At 50.8% G+C, this 17,191-nt stretch overlaps 1 protein-coding gene across 1 annotated transcript in view; it reads right to left on the bottom strand.

The window, feature by feature from the left end:
- Positions 1-17,191, bottom strand: part of RABGAP1 (RAB GTPase activating protein 1) — a 129,547-nt gene that overhangs the window by 39,482 nt on the left and 72,874 nt on the right. Inside the window, exons 14-17 of the mRNA XM_073639747.1 lie at positions 3,525-3,638; positions 1,683-1,757; positions 1,346-1,471; positions 327-470 (exon numbers count right to left, since the gene is read on the bottom strand). Of these exons, the coding sequence (XP_073495848.1) occupies positions 327-470; positions 1,346-1,471; positions 1,683-1,757; positions 3,525-3,638 (459 nt within the window). The remainder of the gene's footprint in view (positions 1-326; positions 471-1,345; positions 1,472-1,682; positions 1,758-3,524; positions 3,639-17,191) is intronic.

Below are 17,191 nucleotides of genomic sequence, written 5' to 3'. Positions count from 1 at the left end.
CCGTAAAAAATTGCAAAATCTGTAGACTTTTTTTTGTAAGGTTACCAGGCGTCACAATTGAGTGTATAATACCGGATTGTTATAGTAATGTGGCTGAAGACGGGACTTCTGAGAAACGCTATAAATTATACCACCAGCAGAGGGCAGTGCAGGCCCACAGATCAGGACTATGGGTTAGTATAGAAAGATCTAACCCCCAAAAAATCCACAATGTCTACATCTCCCTGTACGTATTCCACTAGCCATGTAGGAGATGCTGGATTTGGGTGCAAATCTGCAATTATGAGCGCAATTAAGTCTTCAGCAGGATCGGGTGTTGTACAAACCTCGCACAAGAGCAAGTCGATGATGTGGAAGACCATGTAAAGCGGGAACTTGGCCGTGAAGAGGGTCAGAAACCATTGGGAAGCGTACATGTGAGCTTCAAGGCTGATCTCCAGGAAGTGGGTGTACAGGTCCGCAATATATTCCTGATGCACAAAATAAGAAAAAATTATTACAAAATTAAAAAAAGAGTGAAGGTTTTCGCACTGATACCACATGAATAACGTAGGGAAAAAAAAACAAAAAAAACATTACAGTATATAAAAATATTAACGGCAGCATTGGAATTATAGCACAACATCGGTCATCAGCTCACATCACGCTTCTGCAGATGGGAAAACTTCACGACGAGACCCATTTTTGTTTTTTCCTCCCTTTCTTCCCGGAGCCGTAATTCTTATTTTTCCGTCCACATGGACATGTGAGGGCGGGACGAGTTATTAAAAAAAAAAAAAGAAGGGGGTTATGTCCCCATTTACCCCCCCAAGATCCGTAACTTTTTTATTTTTTGTTGATGGAGCTGTGTGACGACTTCTAATCGTGTTATTTACCTTTATATTTTGATAGATCGGACTTTTCTGACCGCAGCGATACCACGCGTATTGTCTTTAATAAATCTTTATTTCCTGTCTCTTTCAACACATTGCTGTATCGTACTGCCTATTGCATTCAATATATTCCCTATCTAGTATATGTGGTTTAAAATTAAGCAGCCATTAGCTTCCCCAACATGTTTCGCCACACAGGTTTCATCAGGGGAAATGACCTTCCTAGACCAAGCACTGGCCTCAGTGGTGATCTTGTTAGGATTGCTTGCAGCGGTCATGAGGGTGATCGACAAACCTTGTAAATGAAGCATCTAGTATATGTGGTTTAAAATTAAGCAGCCATTAGCTTCCGCAACATGTTTCGCCACACAGGTTTCATCAGGGGAAATGACCTTCCCGGGCCAAGCACTGGCCTCAGTGGTGATCTCGTTAGGATTGCTTGCAGCGGTCATGAGGGTGAAGCATCTACTAACCTGCATCAGTCGCTCCAGCTGATAGAACTTGCAGTGCAAATCTTCAAAGTTCTGTTTGAAAAGTTCCCGGAGTCCATAATCGAACATGATTTTGACCAGGACACTAAAAGCTTGTTCTTCAGGCATCTGTTGAAGCAGAAATAAAAGAAAATATATAAAAAATGTAATCTTCCTGCCGGATCTCTTCTACATAAACACTGCTGCTATTCCTCAGACACGTTTCTATGAAACATCCCAGATGACATGATCACAGAGGCCATGACAGGTCGAACCTCCATCATCAGAACCGTCACACAGCAGCCTAATATTACAGGGGGTCCTCCATGGTTGAACCTACATGTAGAAGCAGAACCGCGGCGAGGAACGACTGTCCTTGGCAATACCCGATCTCTTCGTCGTACACAGAGTAGGCCTAGGGAAAAGAAGACGGCAGATGGATGGTCAGAACTTCCTAAAGTTGTAGACGTCAAGCAGAGCCTAAAGTGGGCTTGTTTTATTATATTCAGAGATTATTAATCACAAGTTTATGGCAGACGTCCCACAACCTGCCGTAGCCGACGTCTGATTTACACTGAGTATACAAGTGAATGAACACACACAGACACTACACCGCCGATGCTACATGGCCAGAGGCTGCAGATTCTTACAGAATGAGCTTCAACCGGAGGCCAAAAAGGGACTCCATTAGTAAAAGACATGCAGAAACCTTCCTCAAAGTACCCTACTAACGCCTGCACCACTACACTACAACCCGGCATCATTATGCCAGTGCAAACTCTTCAAATGAGCACTTCTTTGGGAAAGACCACCTCTAATCTACACCCGATTCTTCCCTGACACACATTTAATTCCCTAATATCTTATATATAATGATCCTATTGAGGTGAACAGGATCAGAGCTGGCTGCAGTGCCCACCACGCATGTATGGAAGTCCATCCACAGTGCACTAACAGTGACTGCTGGACTTTATAACAGCTGGGTGGCGTGCCGGGTGTCAGACCCCCCTTGAGTCTCATACTGATGACCTATCCTAAGGATCGATCAACAGCTTAGTGCCATATAAACCCTTTAATAAAAGGGACCCTCAATGTCCTTCAATCATGCTGAATGTATTGAAGCATAGGGCATATTACTGGATGTAAAAAATAAAGTTAAAGGGGTGTTCTGCTCAAAAGTTTGAGGATAAGCCAAAAGAGTGTGTGTGTGAGAGTGTGTGTGTGTGAGAGTGTGTGTGTGAGAGTGTGTGTGTGTGAGAGTGTGTGTGTGTGAGAGTGTGTGTGTGAGAGTGTGTGTGTGAGTGTGTGTGTGTGAGAGTGTGTGTGTGAGAGTGTGTGTGTGAGAGTGTGTGTGTGAGAGTGTGTGCGCAGATTTTGTGCCAAGGACGTCAGAGCAAATGTTACTTTCAACTGTATATGCATCCATAGGCCACTTCAAGCCTGTGGCCCACCAGACCTGGGGACCTCAGAGCAAGGCCATTGCCATGCAGGGACTTCTTCAAGCTTGAATACTGTGCCACCAACAGCGCAGGGATACAAAAATCCTATCCCAATATGTAGTAGGTGTAGTAATAATAATAATACTACTAGCAAATACCTCCAATTAGAAATGTAGTATAGTTCTTCTGATTCACTGTCACTTACCCCATGTGCAGGGCATTGCAGTAGCTTAGGTATCAATGGTTACAACCACTAATATAGTGACAGATAGTTGTTAGTGGTTATAACCATGGATACCCAAGCAACTGCAATGCCCCGCACATGGGGTAAGTGTTATAGCTTATCAGAAGAACTATACTACATTTCAAATTGTAGATATTTGCGAATATTATTATTATATCTACTACATAGGTAGATATCTTAGAGAGAGGAATACCCCTTTAACTTTTGGGGGAAAAAACAACATCTAAGTGAAGTAAGGCTTTAAACTTTTTAAGGGTACATGCACACAACATCTTTTTCAGGCAGGCGAACCCGCAGACCATTCCATGAGGAAGATCCTTCAGGAAACACCGGCATTTTTTTATCTGAAGTGTTATTTTCAGTGTTTTTTCATCGTTTCGTGCTTAGTGCCTCATGAGCGGTCTTGACCGCCGGCAGCTTTGCCATTTGTTGCGCCATACTCTGTATTGGCGTTCCGGACGTCTGTTTTTTTTTTTTTTTGTGGTTTAGGATTTATTACCTTGCAGATTTTGTAAAGCGAGTCCTGTCCATCTCCCCCGGTATCTTTGAAGTAGTCATGAGCAGGGAACGTTCTGTTGATGTCGCGTGTGATGGCGCTGTCCTGCGGAGACTCCTGGGAAAATAAAACCGGAGGATTAAGTCCAAAATTCTACAGCAGCCAAATGGTAAGGTGGCCGTGCACGGTAGAATTATGTTAGCCAAGCTTGTTGCCGATTTCAGCAGGATAAGCCGTCCACTTAAAGGGGACATGTCATTGCTGAAAATAATAGACAGGTCCTCTTTAACCCCTTCATGACTGTGATTTTCTGGGGTTTTTTTTCCCTCCCCTTCTTCCAAGAGCCATAACTTTTTATTTTTCCGTCAATATGGCTGTATGAGGGCTTGTTTTTTTTTTTGCAGGACAAGTTGTATTTTTGGATGATACCACTCAATTTATCATGTGATGAACTGGAAAGCGGGAAAAAGAATTTAAAGTGTGCTAAAATGGCAAAAAAAAAATACAATTCCACAATTGTTTTTTGGGTTTTTAATTTACCATGTTCTATATATTGTAAAACTGACCTGACAACATTAATCCCCAGGTCAGTATGAGTATGCAGATACCAAACATGTACAGGTTTTTTTTCATTTTTTTTTAATTATTTAAGCGCTCAATTTTTCTGCTTGTGTCACCGTTTTCCGAGACTCGTGGCGTCTCCATTTTTCAGGTCCTGGGGTCGGGTGAGGGCTTATTTTTTGTGCTCCGGGCTGATGTTTTTATTGACACCATTTTGGGGTAGATACGATGTTTTGATTGCCTCTTATTGCATTTTGCGGCAGCCAAGTAACAGTTACCATAATTCTGGCGCTTTGATCTTTCTCGTTACGACATTTACCGACCTGATTAATTTATTTTGTATTTTGATAGATCGGACTTTTATGAATGCAGCGATACCAAATATGTGTATTTTTTTCATTGTTTTATTTTTAATGGGGCAAAAGGGGGTGATTTTTTTTCTTCATTTGGTTAAAAACTTTTTTCTTTTTTTTTCACTTTTTACTTTATTTAATAGTCCCTTTAGGGGACTTGAAGCTGCGATCATCTGATTGTTTGTACTATACACAGCAGAGCATCAGCCCTACTATGTATAGCTAAAAACACAGTCTCCTATGAACGCCGGCCACAAACCGGCTTTCACAGGAGGATCGTAATTGTCAGGTACAGGGGTTCAACAGCAGACCCCCGGCTGTTATGGCAACCCATAGGTACGCAGCAATCACATCACAGGTGCGCCGATGGGAGGGTGGAATGACAGCGGGATTTAACAGGATGTTAAAGACTTCCGAATCGTGACAATGTGCAATGCGTGTATGGCCATAATTCCCAATGTAAGTGGGCAGTGACGTGCCCACATGTATACAATTAACAGGGGCTTCGGGTCACATGCCGACTAGTCTTACCCAGCTTCTCCCAACCGAAGAGAATTGAAAGGAGTGCAGAAGTCTAGTCTGCAGGTGACTGCAAGTGTGCAAATAGTATCAGATGACTGCACGCTCGTGCTGGGAATACAAGGGAATCTTATAGCATACTGAAACTATCCGGCCGTCACAAAGAGTAATTTGCAGACTTTTCTTCAGAGTCACAACAACCCCTTTAAAAGGGTCGTCCAGACATTGAAAAACGAAAAAGAAAATCTCAGAATGCTAAAAAGTAATAAAATAAATACTCACCTTATCAATCTCCAGCTATTCCTCTTCTAACGCACCTGCATCCATACCAGTACTTTCTGTACAGCCCAGGTGGACAAGTGACCATTGCAGGCAATGACTGACCACAGGGTGATTGACTGCAGGGACACATGCTCGTGCAAAGTGAGGCAGCAAACCCAGACAGCACGGTAACTGCAGAGACGGGGGTTGGGTGGTTATTTGGTATTCACAGTATTCTGAGATTAATTCAGTGTCTGGACATCGCTTTTAAATTCTGTATTGATGAATATAATAGTTTTATAGGACTGAGAGCTTTATTTTTCCGAACGATGAGCTTCCTTTCACACCTGATACAGATCGGTCTGCCTGAATCCACCAGATATTGCGCACTGCAGAGGAACAGACAACAGGTAGAAATGATCGGCAATTAGCAAGACACCTCCTATAAAGGAGAGGTTCTGCCGGTGGTGACCACAGACCATTTCTCTGTTCTCATCCTTTTTGGCTGTTGTTTTGGTCACTTTTGCATTTTGTCATTGCTCTCACCCCTAGAGGTACAGTACAGTAGCATGAGGCGGTGTCTACAGTACAACCCACAGAAGCTGATCAGGTATTGCAGCTCATCCAGGATGGCACATCAGTGCGAGCTGTGGCAATAAGAGTAGATGTGTCTGACAGCACAGTGTCCAGAGCATGGAGCAGATACCAGGAGACGTGGAGAGGCGCAGGAGGGCAACAACCCAGCAGCAGAACCGCTACATCCTCCTTTGTTCAAGAAGGAACAGGCGGAGCAGTGCCAGAGCCCTGCAAAATGTCCTCCAGCAGCCACTAACATCCATGTGTCTGCTCAGACTGTCAGAAACAGACTTGCTCAGACGGATGGCATATCAATGCGAGCTGTGGCAAGAAAGTTTGCTGTGTCTGTCAGCGTAGTGTCCAGAGGCTGGAGGTGCTACCAGGAGACACGCCAGTACACCAGGAGATGTGGAGGGGGCCGTAGGAGGGCAACAACCCAGCAGCAGGACCGCTACCTCCGCCTTTGTGCAAGGAGGAACAGGAGGAGCACTGCCAAACATCCATAAGTGGGTGTTGTGCTTACAGCCCAACAACGTGCAGGGCGATTGACATTTGCCACAGAACACCAGGATTGGCAAAGTCACCACTGGTGCCCTGTGCTCTTCACAGATGAAAGCAGGTTCACACTGAGCACATGTGACAGACGTGACAGAGTCTGGACATGCCATGGAGAGCGATCTGCTGCCTGCAACATCCTCCAGCATGACCGGTTTGGCAGTGGGTCAGTAATGGTGTGGGGTGGCATTTCTTTGGAATCCTCACAGCTTTCCAGAGGTACCGGGACGAGACCTTCTTACCCATTGTGGGACCATATGCAGGTGCAATGGCCCTCGGCTCCTTCTGATGCATTACAATGCCAGACCTCATGTGGCTGGAGTGTGTCAGCAGTTCCTGCAAGATGAAGGCATTGAAGCTATGGACTGGCCCGCCCGTTCCCTAGACCTGAATCCAAATCGAGAACATCTGGGACATCATGTCTCGCTCCATCCACCAACGTCACGTTGCACCACAGACTGTCCAGGAGTTGGTGGATGCTTTACTCCAGGTCTGGGAGCAAATCCCTCAGGAGACCATCCGCAACCTCATCAGGAGCATGCCCAGGCGTTGTAGGGAGGTCATACAGGCACGTGGAGGCCACACACAATACTGAGCCTCATTTCCTTGTCTTGAGGCATTTCCACTGAAGTTGGATCAGCCTGTAATTTGATTTTCCACTTTATCATTCCAAATCCAGACCTTCATAGGATATTAATTGTGATTTACATTGATCTTTTTTTTTTTAATTTTATTGTTCTCAACACATTCCACTATGTAATGAATAAAGTTTTGCAACTGGAATATTTCATTTAGTGATATCTAAGATGTGGTATTTTAGTGTTAACTTAAATTTTTTGAGCAGTCTATCTATCCACCAACACACAGTCTTTAAAGCTATTTCTAAGCTCAACTTGACTCTTACGGTAAATGTGGGGTACATAATTTTACACTACACGATTTGAAGAAAAAAAAAAAAAAAAAACACATTAAAAATTAAAATAATTATTTCACCATAAAAGGATCCTATAAATAATTAAATATAAAGCGCAGCCATCATACATAATCAGATCAGTGCTGCCTATTGCTATGGCTTTAAAACTAACAACAGAAGTGTCTCCATGTCCGAATTCACCGCATTCCGGAAACTCAAACACTGTGACCATCTAGATAAAACATGACCTCATCTCTAGAAGCGGAGCTATGGAAAGGGACTGTACATTTTGGTATAAAGACTCCTTATACACACAGGCGACAGCATATCAGCCATGAAATAATGGCTTTCCGTCACCTTACGTGCACCGCAGAGCGTTAGCAGCCGCGGCTCTCGGGAAGCTCGGCCAGAAGTCTCACATGCTTCTTTCTATTCCATCTTGAGGAAGCGATAACGATACAGAAATGACTTAAACAAAGAGCGTGTTTTTCTAAGCTTGGCCGGCACTGAGGACTGTGCCACAGGCATGGGCTAACCTCCTCCTATTTTTATACCTTTCTGTGAGAACTGGCTCCCTGGGCAATTTCTCAAGCTTGAAGGGCAGTGGGAACTGTAGGAAACCCTTCTGAGCACACACCCTGTGTGAACGCAGCCGCAGAATGGCAGGAAGATCGGGGAGAGCAATAAACAGATCTTGTAGGAGCCATGTGAAATGAGCTCTCTAGGACAGGCTAATACTCCCAGAGAAGAAAAAAAAAAAAAAGTTTAATTTAGAAGAAATGTGAAGCCGAGAGGACCCTTAAAACAAACATCAAAAGGGTCCCCCAGCGGCTCACGTCACAGGACAAACAAAAACGTTCAGTGGCATCAATATCTATTGACTTGTGCATTATCCCTGCCAATCACAGTGTATGTGAGCAGCCTGACCCCTCGAAGGGGGTAATCCATGGCAGACCAACCTCTGACATGTCTCAGCGCCATGTCACAAGACATTATCCCGAGGTTCTGTGAAAGTCCAGAAACAGCGTCATATTCCCAGTCATGCCCGCCGTGGTGTGGACCCTCACATTGTGGGACTGGTAGAATCAGATGAGTTAGTATGGACATGGAGTATTCCAGTGCAGACATCTAACAAGTACTGGGCTAATGTCTGTAACCCATCAAGAACAGGGCTTTACCGACATAGCGAAAAAAACAAGTTGCCAAATTCCCGCTTGTGATCCATCTTGTGCCCATGACACAATTGCTGATGAACACAGTCTGTTAGCAGGTTTTCCAGGTTTTTTTTCCCAATAAATAAAGGCACATAAAGCCTGGTTACTGACAAATCTATTGTTCTCAGGGAAAACGGGATTGTGTGCACCAGGCTGCAAAGGACACAACTTCCACAAGATCTCAGAAGACCGTCCTTAGGATAGATCAACATGATCTGATCAGCAGTTTTCAGGACCCGTGGGGACCAGATGTAAAAAATGAATGGAGTCGAACAGCAAAACTTCCTTCTCTTGAGGTCCCGCAGCTCCTAGTGATGTGTATAGGGGTAAGCTGCCGCAGCCTGGACGGCGACCCCAAAGCCGCTGCAGCCTGGACGGCGGCCCCAAAGCTGCTCGGCTCCATGGACTATTATTATCTGGCAGGAGCTGGAAACCACTGATCGGTTGGGGCGCAGGTGTAGGACCTCCACCAATCCGATATTGATTTTAAAGGGGTTGTTGGGTGAAAACAAGTTACCACCTAGACTGTCGTAACTTACGATTGGGGGTCCAACCATTGGAACCCACAAAATAGGCTGACACATTTTTACAGACAATGAAATGACAGTGCTCAACTGCCACTCCATTTATTCCCTATGGGGCTGCATATTTACAGAAGGTTTTCTACGCATGTCCTACTGCAGTCACCCCACAAAAATTAATAACGCTTTGGTTGCACATAAGTTTCATATGTCCAGGAACTGTCCCGATTCACCTGTTCTGTAACTTACCATCCATTCCGTCTCAGTGTCTCATTCCTATTCATCAACATTCTGGCAGCACAATAAGTACTGTGACTACCTTTCCTTTGATACCGGACATGCAGCCTTCTTGCTATTGTCTAATGGCTTGTCTACCTTCCTTGAACTGAAACCTGCCTCTCTATTATGTCTGTATGTGGTTTGACAGACAGGAGAGCAGAAGCAGGAAGAACAAGCGCCATCCTCAATTCCTACAATCCGTCTCTCTGCTGCTTGATGGATTACTCTTGACAACAGGCAGTGAACAGCAAGTCAGACAGAAAGGAGACACCTAGTGGCCGGCGCTTTGAAGTGATTTTTGAGGAGCGAGACAACAATTTTTAAATTCAGTGATTTGCAGATCTATTTATCCCATTACATATTACAGTGACAACCATGGAGGCCTTCAGTAAGCCCCCGGCTGCCATAGTAGACCGTCTGCTTCCTCTGTGTACAAAGAAGCTATTTAAATGTAACTTTCTAGTGATAGACAGCAGTATTTAAAAGGTTGAAAAACAAAGATTGAAAGCATTCACACATTAAAGCATTAGTAAGAATAAAGACTATCAATAAAAATATAAATAGTGAATATTTAATAAAAAATGATGAACAGTTTAAATCAGGTTTTTATGTTAAATGTATTTTTTTTTCATATTATCTGTATTTAATAATAAACAAAAAATAATCTTGCAATTTTTACACTGGCCACTAGGTCAAGTAGAGAGTAACTTCCTGTCTTTTCAGGAAATGCACATGTACATTAGCAGCGATTTGATTTAGAGCCTATTTTTTGTACAGAAGCATCTAATGAGCGTGTGCATGTATCAATGTGAAAGGGAGGGGAAAGGAGCAGCGCCACCAACTATTGTAAATAGTGGATCCTGTGTTATCAACTGTGTATAAAAGGTGTTACCATCATTGTAATCCTGCCTCTGATGATAATGAGCCTGCTGGAAAGTCTTCAGTATAGAATAGGAAGACTAAAATAACTCCAGTAGTCCGTGTAAATTTAGACTGGACATTTATGCATGGGTCATTAGCAAATAGTTTTTATTTTTATTATTATTATTTCTTTACTTTTCATGGGGGTAAAAAGGAGAGTGAATAAAATTTTAACATTTGTTTTAATATTTATTTTTTTTAACCCACAGCGCTATTGTACATATAGGTGATTTAACGCTACAGTCTTAAACTTGTCTCGTCAATAGTCTTTAAACAAACCTATGAAATTAAGTAAAATTTACAAAACAAAGCCCCCGGAAGAGCCTAATGAGCGGCTTTCTATCCCCCACTGTTGGGTGAAGACTTCTCCTCCATTATTAATCAGTGACGGGTCATACATTATGCCGGCAGATGATGCGCACATTGCTTAGCGGTAATACAATTAGTGAAGCCGCTATGCACAGCCCTAGTTACTGCGATCAGTATATTTAGCAGTCTGGCCCAGGATAAACATAGCACAGTCTACGACACAAGCCGAGCGCTTTGTTTAAGGCCAGGTCCACTTCCGGGTTTTGTCCGCGGGTCAGACATCTGCATCTGTCCGTCTCCTATCTCCATTTTAAAGCAGAGGACAATTAACTTGGGAGCCGATTGTTGGGATTCCTATAGACATGGCTGCAGTAGCCGGGTGCCTGGTGCGGAGCGCCTCTTATCCATCCAGTGTTATTATCCTTTGCTTCTATAAATATCAGTCCCCTGTGAAATCGGCTTCCTCTGAATTTTCTTCCCTTTTAAGGCCGATGTTGCCCCACGGCCGCGTTTCCTCACTGTTCTTTGGCAATAATATAACGTCGTGTAGAAAGGGAAAAAAATCACATGAAATCCGTGTGGCCGACGTTATTTTTCTCTGCATTTTTCAATGTTAATGAGATACAAGAATACTTAGCGTTCTGGGGTACGGCGACGCTGCGGGATTACCAGGCCCCATAATGAGCATGTACCGACGCTGGCCTAAATTATAAGAGCCATGGAGAGATGTGCAGACATGGACCCAGTATGCCAGCCAGTCTCCCCCTCCCCCAGTATGCCAGCCAGTCTCCCCCTCCCCCAGTATGCCAGCCAGTCTCCCCCCTCCCCCAGTATGCCAGCCACAGTCTCCCCCCTCCCCCAGTATGCCAGTCTCCCCCCTCCCCCACTATGTCAGCCACCGTCCCCCCTCCCCCACTATGTCAGCCACCGTCCCCCCTCCCCCACTATGTCAGCCACCGTCTCCCCCCTGCCCCAGTATGCCAGCCAGTCTCCCCCCTCCCCAAGGAGGCCAGCCAGTCTCCCCCTCCCCCAGTATGCCAGCCACAGTCTCCCCCCTGCCCCAGTATGCCAACCAGTCTCCCCCCTCCCCCAGTATGCCAGCCAGTCTCCCCCCTCCCCCAGTATGCCAGCCACAGTCTCCCGCCTCCCCCAGTATGCCAGCCAGTCTCCCCCTCCCCCAGCATGCCAGCCAGTCTCCCCCTCCCCCAGTATGCCAGCCAGTCTCCCCCCTCCCCCAGTATGCCAGCCAGTCTCCCCCTCCCCCAGTATGCCAGCCACAGTCTCCCCCTCCCCCAGTATGCCAGCCAGTCTCCCCCTCCCCCAGTATGCCAGCCACAGTCTCCCCCTCCCCCAGTATGCCAGCCAGTCTCCCCCTCCCCCAGTATGCCAGCCAGTCTCCCCCTCCCCCAGTATGCCAGCCACAGTCTCCCCCTCCCCCAGTATGCCAGCCACAGTCTCCCCCCTCCCCCAGTATGCCAGCCAGTCTCCCCCCTCCCCCACTATGTCAGCCACCGTCCCCCCTCCCACAGTATGCCAGCCACAGTCTCCCCCCTCCCCCAGTATGCCAGCCAGTCTCCCCCCTCCCCCAGTATGCCAGTCAGTCCCCCCTCCCCCAGTATACCAGTCACAGTCCCCCCTCCCCCAGTATGCCTGCCAGTCTCCCCATCCCCAGTATGCCAGCCAGTCTCCCCCCTCCCCCACTATGTCAGCCACCGTCCCCCCTCCCCCAGTATGCCAGCCAGTGTCTCCCCCTCCCACCGTCCCCCCTCCCCTAGCATGCCAGCCACAGTCTCCCCCTCGACCAGTATGCCAGCCACCGTCCCCCAGTATGCCAGCCACCGTCCCTCCCCCCCCAGTATGCCAGCCACCGTCCCCCCCCCCCCATGCCAGCCACGGTCTCCCCGCCCCCAGTATGCCAGCCACTGTCGCCCCCCAGTATGCCAGCCAGTGTCTCCCCCTCCGCTAGTATGCCAGCCACCGTCCCCCCTCCCCCAGTATACCAGCGACCGCCCCTTCCTCCCCCAGTATGCCAGCCAGTCTCCCCGCCCCCAGTATACCAGCGACCGTCCCTCCCTCCCCCAGTATGCCAGCCAGTCTCCCCGCCCCCAGTATGCCAGCCACAGTCTCTCCCCTCCCCCAGTATGCCAGCCAGTGTCTCCCCCTCCCCCAGTATGCCAGCCAGTGTCTCCCCCTCCCCCAGCATGCCAGCCACCGTCCCCCAGTATGCCAGCCACCGTCTCCCCCTCGACCAGTATGCCAGCCACCGTCCCCCCCCCAGTATGCCAGCCACAGTCTCCCCGCCCCCCAGCATGCCAGCCAGTCCCCCGTCCCCCAGCATGCCAGCCGCCGTCCCCCCTCCCCCAGCATGCCAGCCGCCGTCCCCCCTCCCCCAGTATGCCAGCCAGTCTCCCTCCCTCCCCCAGTATGCCAGCCAGTCTCCCTCCCTCCCCCAGTATGCCAGCCAGTCTCCCCCCTCCCCCAGTATGCCAGCCAGTCTCCCCCCTCCCCCAGTATGCCAGCCAGTCTCCCCCCTCCCCCAGTATGCCAGCCAGTCTCCCCCCTCCCCCAGTATGCCAGCCAGTCTCCCCCCTCCCCCAGTATGCCAGCCAGTCTCCCCCCTCCCCCAGTATGCCAGCCAGTCTCCCCCCTCCCCCAGTATGCCAGCCAGTCTCCCCCCTCCCCCAGTATGCCAGCCAGTCTCCCCCCTCCCCCAGTATGCCAGCCAGTCTCCCCCCTCCCCCAGTATGCCAGCCAGTCTCCCCCCTCCCCCAGTATGCCAGCCAGTCTCCCCCCTCCCCCAGTATGCCAGCCAGTCTCCCCCTCCCCCAGTATGCCAGCCAGTCTCCCCCTCCCCCAGTATGCCAGGCAGTCTCCCCCTCCCCCACTATGTCAGCCACCGTCCCCCCTCCCCCAGTATGCCAGCCAGCGTCTCCCCCTCCCACCGTCCCCCCTCCCCTAGTATGCCAGCCAGTCTCCCCCTCGACCAGTATGCCAGCCACCGTCCCCCAGTATGCCAGCCACCGTCCCTTCCTCCCCCCCCAGTATGCCAGACACTGTGCCTCTCCCCCCCATTATGCCATCCAGTCTCCCTGCCCCCAGTATGCCAGCCACTGTCCCTCCCTCCCCCCCAGTATGTCAGCCACTGTCCCTCCCTCCCCCCCAGTATGCCAGCCACTGTGCCTCTCTCCCGGTCCCCAGTATGCCAGCCACTGTGCCTCTCTCCCGGTCCCCAGTATGCCAGCCACTGTCCCTCCCTTCCCCCCACCATGCCAGCCACTGTCCCTCCCTCCCCCCCACCATGCCAGACACTGTCCCTCCCTCCCCCCCACCAGTATGCCAGACACTGTACCTCTCTCCCCGCCCCCAGTATGCCAGCCACTGTCCCATCCCCCCCCCAGTATGCCAGCCACTGTCCCTCCCTCCCCACCACCAGTATGCCAGACACTGTGCCTCTCTCCCCGCCCCCAGTATGCCAGCCACTGTCCCGTCCCCCCCTCCCCCAGAGTATGCCAGCCACCGTCCCCCTTACTATGCTGGCCACACTGCACCATCATCTGCAATTGTGCCTTGTGATTATCAGGAGCATCCATGTTACTCCCCCCTCCCTGATCCTCGGGCTCTGCTCCCGGTCACCATACAGAGATCAGCCCGCCTCCTGTGCACTGCATGGGGAGGTGAGACCCAGCGCAGTGAGGAGATGATCTGCTGCAGGGACTGTGGAGGAAATAATGGATCTAGGGATCTCATTCCCTTAGCTGATACTAGGAATCCGTCAGGCTTCTGTTCACAGACCCTCACACTGAAATCAGTCCCAGTGGTCAGAGCTTACTCTTCATGCACATGTCCAGATACCCTGTACAGACATTTCAGCCAGCGCCCCCGAATGTATAACAGCAAGGTCACCTTACACCTTTATACTGCTCCAAAGCAAGTGTAGCGCCCCGAGGGTTCGGCCGCTACAGGGGTATTGCACCTCTGCCAGAGGTGTGGTATTCCACTCCCAGGTAAGGATGGAGTATGGACCAGGGCTCAGTTAGCTGCATACAGCACACACACCCCATTTCCGAGGGACAGCTCAACGGTGCACCCACTAGATAGAAGTGCAGGCACGACTGACTATGTCCCTGCCTGGAGTGGGGAGGGGGGTGGAACACCCAGTGATGTAGGGGCAGATAGGGGTTGGTTCCTGAGCGTAGGAAGGAGCCCATTGGTTGCTGGTCACCTGGGCTCATGTTTCTAGAGGGAGGTATAAAAGGTGGGCACCATCTTAGTTCTGGGTCAGTTCAAGCAGGAGGAGAAGAGAGAGGAGTTCGGCCAGAGAGGGCTGACAGGGAGCTGTGGCTCAGTCTGGGCCCAGCTCCATGAGGCAGGCCTGAGGAGAGGGCCAGGAACAGAAAGGAACAGAAACAGAAAGGAACAGCAAAGAAAGAGAGGAAGAAACAGAAGGGCTCAGGAACAAGAAGGTGGAAGGGACCCTAAGAACCCACGAGAATCCAGGGTGCAGGGTCAGGCAGATTAAGGGTACCGGATCCCAAGTTGGTGGAGGAGAAACAACCCTCAGCCAAAGACCGGAGGTCGTGATCATTTATTGGTGCGACACCTCATCAAACCTGCTAGGAAGGCACCATATAGAACAGCGGAGGACGGGGCCCACGTTTAACCGCACAAGTCCGCGGCAGCTGGACAAAAGTGGGTCACTGGTGAGGCAGGCCAGAGAAAGGACAAAAGGGGGTCTTGAGCCATACTCCTGAGCTGCCTGGGAGTTGACCGAGCCCCTCACCTGGTGGACGCAGCACGGCTCGGGCAGTCATTCCCTGCAGAAGTGACTTGGATATTAACCGTGAGTAAAGACCCTGGACTGCAGTACGTTGTCTGTGTGCTTTTTCGCTCCTCCGGCATTACCGGTACTGGGACTCTCACCACCATCACTCCCACCATCCACTACACTGCCCTGGGGCCGCACTCTTCCCGTGGGGAGTCACACCATCCCAGCTGCACACATCATCGGCCCCAGCAGTCTGCCTTGCAGCGGCGGTTCCTAATAACCGCAATCCACGGGTGGCGTAGTCGGACATTATCTAAAACATCTAAAAGACTGCCACCGGTCTTGACCACCCTGAGCCACGGGACCGGGCGCCACTACTACCCCCATCGTCTCCCTATTGCCCGGTTCTGCGTGCCCCACAGCCCAGGGGGCGAGTCAGCTTTGGCGTAGTCGGCAGGATTTCGTGCCCGTTAACAACGGGTACTGCGCGCCTGAAAAGAGACTGTTTCATTGTACTAAAGATGGCGCCCGCCCCAGAAGAACGAGCGCCATAATGTGCGCGCCAAAAGACCACAAGAGGCCGCCTCCCATCGTGGGCCGGGTCCCAGAATGGCGCCAAAGAGAAAGCCCGCCCCCAACAACCATGAGCACGGCGGTAGAAATGTCCGTCAACGTGGGGGGGCTGCCCCTGAGAGTGATTGTCAGCAGAATGCCCCAGGACCACCCCCCATGGGGGCGGAAAGAGAAGAAAACTGCGGGGCAGGGGGTGGTCTGGATCAGTCTGGCCAGGCCGCACCCGGAGATGGAGAAAGGAACCAGCTCCAGCACTTTGGCAAGGGGCCTGCTGCAAGCCACACCACCATGCAGCCTCACAGAGCTGCTAGCCCATCTCCCCAAGGAGGACCCCGAGTATGCGCGGGCGGCGCTGGAGGAGCTGGACCGGAGGATGGTCCGGGCGCAGCAGGACGTGATAGCCGGGTGGAAAGAAGTGGCTCGGCGGGCTGTGACCCTGCAGCAGGAGGCGCCATCGACGTCCAGGAGCACACCAGCCACCGAGGGCAGTGAAGACAGAGCGGAGGCTGACGACGACGCCGCGGAGGAGGCCGCGACAGCAGAGGCAGGTAACGGAGACGCCCCTACCCCGAACCCTGGGGCCGCCGACCTGCCCCTGCACCCTGCTGCGGAGCCCAACGCACCTGGACTCGCCGTCGACACCGTGCCGCCACCGCCATCAACCGGCCCCCAGGCCGTCGACGCTGCCAGTGAGCCCCGCCCCACGCCGTGCCCTCTGACCCCGGGCGTGCTCCGTAAACCACCACCGCAGGCCCGGCCCAAAGGCCTAGCGCCCCCGGGCGCCGCTGCCCCGACGGAACCCCCTGCACCACCCCTGGGAGCAACTAGGAAACGACCAGCGCGGGCCTGGTCGCAAGGCCACGTGCCCCCGGGCGCCGCCAACTCGCTCGCGCCCCCTGCCTCTGCAGTACCACCACTGGGCGCAGATCTCTTCGCCCAACATACCAGTCCAAATGGGCTTCCTTTAATCTGGCCCCCCCGAGTACGTCAACCCCCGCTTTCGGAGGAGCCCGCCCGCGGAGGTTGGAGTACCATCTGAGCCCCTCATCCCTGCTCCGGCGCCTCAGGAAACCCCCCAGCTACCGTTGGAGGACGCCCAGTTTGAATGGGACCCCACTGGGGAGGACCTAATGGGGTTCACAAAGGAAACGCGGGCAGACGCAGCCGAACGGTGGGAGGCCTGCCGCCAACAGCTGGAGATGTTTGAGAGGGAGCAGCGAGAGCGGCGCGTGAAACAAGAGAAGCTGCAGGTCCGGAGCGCGGAGCAGAAAATGAAGGCCTGGCGAGATCACCGAACTGCCCGCAGTTCCCGAGTCACCGGAACTGTTGTGAAGTTCCAGATGGAGCGCG

This window comes from Phyllobates terribilis, unplaced genomic scaffold, assembly GCF_046119375.1.
Source record: "Phyllobates terribilis strain yellow unplaced genomic scaffold, ASM4611937v1 Scaffold_7__3_contigs__length_470593459, whole genome shotgun sequence".
Taxonomy (NCBI): Eukaryota; Metazoa; Chordata; class Amphibia; order Anura; family Dendrobatidae; genus Phyllobates; species Phyllobates terribilis.
Note: the sequence above shows the minus strand (reverse complement) of the source record. Positions and strands in the feature narration are given on the sequence as shown.